At 55.7% G+C, this 2,127-nt stretch overlaps 3 protein-coding genes across 3 annotated transcripts in view; 2 read left to right on the top strand and 1 right to left on the bottom strand.

Annotated features, from left to right (window-relative positions):
- Window positions 1–557, bottom strand: part of LOC9661415 (peroxiredoxin-2E-1, chloroplastic) — a 1,418-nt gene extending 861 nt beyond the window's left edge. The window contains exons 1-2 of the mRNA XM_002988743.2: window positions 430–557; window positions 1–370 (exon numbers count right to left, since the gene is read on the bottom strand). Of these exons, the coding sequence (XP_002988789.2) occupies window positions 1–351 (351 nt within the window). The 5' untranslated portion in view covers window positions 352–370; window positions 430–557. The remainder of the gene's footprint in view (window positions 371–429) is intronic.
- Window positions 558–611: 54 nt separating this feature from the next.
- LOC112341818 (pentatricopeptide repeat-containing protein At2g34400-like) lies at window positions 612–2,118 on the top strand. The gene is made up of 2 exons (XM_024662601.1): window positions 612–1,986; window positions 2,045–2,118. The coding sequence occupies exons 1-2, from the start codon at window positions 637–639 to the stop codon at window positions 2,060–2,062; spliced, it is 1,368 nt and encodes a 455-aa protein (XP_024518369.1). The 5' UTR covers window positions 612–636; the 3' UTR covers window positions 2,063–2,118.
- LOC9661414 (pentatricopeptide repeat-containing protein At4g33170) overlaps window positions 2,080–2,127 on the top strand; it is a 1,967-nt gene continuing 1,919 nt past the window's right edge. The window contains exon 1 of the mRNA XM_024662629.1: window positions 2,080–2,124. Within this exon, the coding sequence (XP_024518397.1) occupies window positions 2,080–2,124 (45 nt within the window). The remainder of the gene's footprint in view (window positions 2,125–2,127) is intronic.

Raw genomic sequence — 2,127 nt, 5'->3', positions numbered from 1 at the left:
GAAGATCACCACCTTCTTCTTGCTCGTCAGGTCCGACACCTTGATGCTCTGGATGGCGCCGCTCTCGTCGAAGTAGGAGAGCTCTCCATCGGGAATCCTCTCCCCGACCGCGATGCTCGGCTTTGTGGTGGTGGTGCCGACCGCCGCGGCTGTGGCGAGGCTCCGCGATGGCGCCCTGGAGATGGTCGCCCCATAGACGGAGCTTCTACTGTACAGGGATGGCGATGCCTGGAGCGCGGACGAGCGCTGCCTGAGGAATTGTCGCCCAGTGGCGAGGAGAGCGTGGCAGATTTGGGGCCTGGACGAGGACGCGACGAGCGATGGCACGACGGCGGCAGCTAGCGACGCCATGGACAGATTATCGGAGATTCTGCGAAAGAATGTAGCAATCAATCGAGCGAACGAAGACCTAAAAGCTGCGGCTTTTACCTCCGCCCCGCGAACGAACGATGTAGCCCTTGCGACGACGAAAAAGCCCAAGAACAGCGGAGGAGGAGAAAAATATGCGATGGGAATATCTTCTCTACGTGGCCAAATTCAAGCGTGACACGTGGTAAACCCTACGTTAGGGTTTATGCGGAGCGGCATTTTCAAGTCGATCCGGCATTTGGAGGGAGGGCGGCGATGAGCTAGCGAATGCTGCGCAGTAAGTCTCGATTCTCAGGAATCCTATCCTTGAGGAATCGATCTCCGGGACAAGATTTCTCCAATGCTGCCCACAGCACTGAATTTCATCATGGATCGTCTGTCGAGAGGCGGGCCGAAATATCGCCCGACGACTATGCGCAGCTCCTGGATGCCTGCGCCGCGAGCAAGGATCTCCACCAAGGTCTGCTGGTTCATGCTCGCATCTCCAACCTCGCGCTGGATTCTAACGTGTTCCTTGGAAACAGGCTTGTGGTCATGTATCTCGCCTGTGGTCGCCCCGACGAGGCCCAGCGCTCCTTCTACAAAATGCCCAACCGCGGCCCGGTTCCATGGACCAGCATGATAGGCGCTCTCGCTCGAGAATTCCACTTCCACTCGGCTTTCTCGGTTTTTCACACCATGCTGCTGGAAGGAGTTCCTCCGGATAGTCCCACTCTCGCGACGGTGATCAGCGTTTGCGGGAATCTGGAAGATCGAGGCCGAGCCTCTCGCTTACTCCACTCCATCGCCGTGGAGACTGGCCGGGACAGCGAGACCATCGTTGGGACTGCTCTCGTCTCAATGCTTCCGGATTTTGGCCATGCGCGACAGGTTTTTGAGGGTGTTCTCGCCAAGGACGTGAGAACTTGGAATGCGATGATGGACGTTTATATGCGGAGGTTTGACTACTCAGAAGTGCTGAGGCTCTTTCAGGAGATGGACGTGGTGCCGGACAGGTCGAGCTTTGTCAAGGCTCTCAACGCTTGCAGTGGTCTCGGGGATTTGGAACAGGGCCGGGTTCTTCACGAGCAGGCTATCGAGAAAGGATTCCATGCAGACGTCCGGGTGGAAGCAGCAATCTTTAGCCTCTACTCCAAGGGCCAGAATCTGGACGTGCTGTTCAACTATGCTCCTCACCACGACAGCGTTGTCTTGTGGACACGAAGGATGGCTGCGAGCACGAAGCAAGGACACAGTGCTACGACGATGCAGTACTTCGGACTCATGCAGCTGGAGGGAATCAAGCCGGATAGAGTGACTCTGCTGACGATTGTTGACGCCTTGGATCGCTCTTGTTTCCTCGCCGTGGGCAGGATGGTCCATTCTCACGCTCGAGAACTGGGACTCGGGGGCCTCGCCAGCCTCATGAACGCTGTCATGAACATGTACGCGAGGTGTGGGAGCTTGGAAGAGGCAGTCCGAGTGTTTGCAGAAATTCGCAAGGATCTAATTTCCTGGAACACTATCATCGGAGCCTACGTACATTATGCACACTACGAAGAAGCTATCAACTTGTTCCAGCAGATGCAGCTCCAAGGTTTTCTACCGGACAAGATTACGTTGCTAGCGATGCTTAAGGTTTGTTCAAACTCAAAGTTCTTTCTCAAGAGCAAACTGATCCATGCTTGTGTTGTAGAGCTTGGCGACGAGGTAGAGCTAGCCGCTGCCATCATGGGAATGTATGGCAAGTGTGGAAACCTAGAAGCCTCAGCCACAGTA

This window comes from Selaginella moellendorffii, unplaced genomic scaffold (assembly GCF_000143415.4).
Source record: "Selaginella moellendorffii unplaced genomic scaffold, v1.0 SELMOscaffold_91, whole genome shotgun sequence".
In the NCBI taxonomy this organism is placed as follows: Eukaryota; Viridiplantae; Streptophyta; class Lycopodiopsida; order Selaginellales; family Selaginellaceae; genus Selaginella; species Selaginella moellendorffii.
The sequence above is the reverse complement of the archived record's forward strand: the minus strand, read 5'-3'. Positions and strand labels throughout refer to the sequence as shown.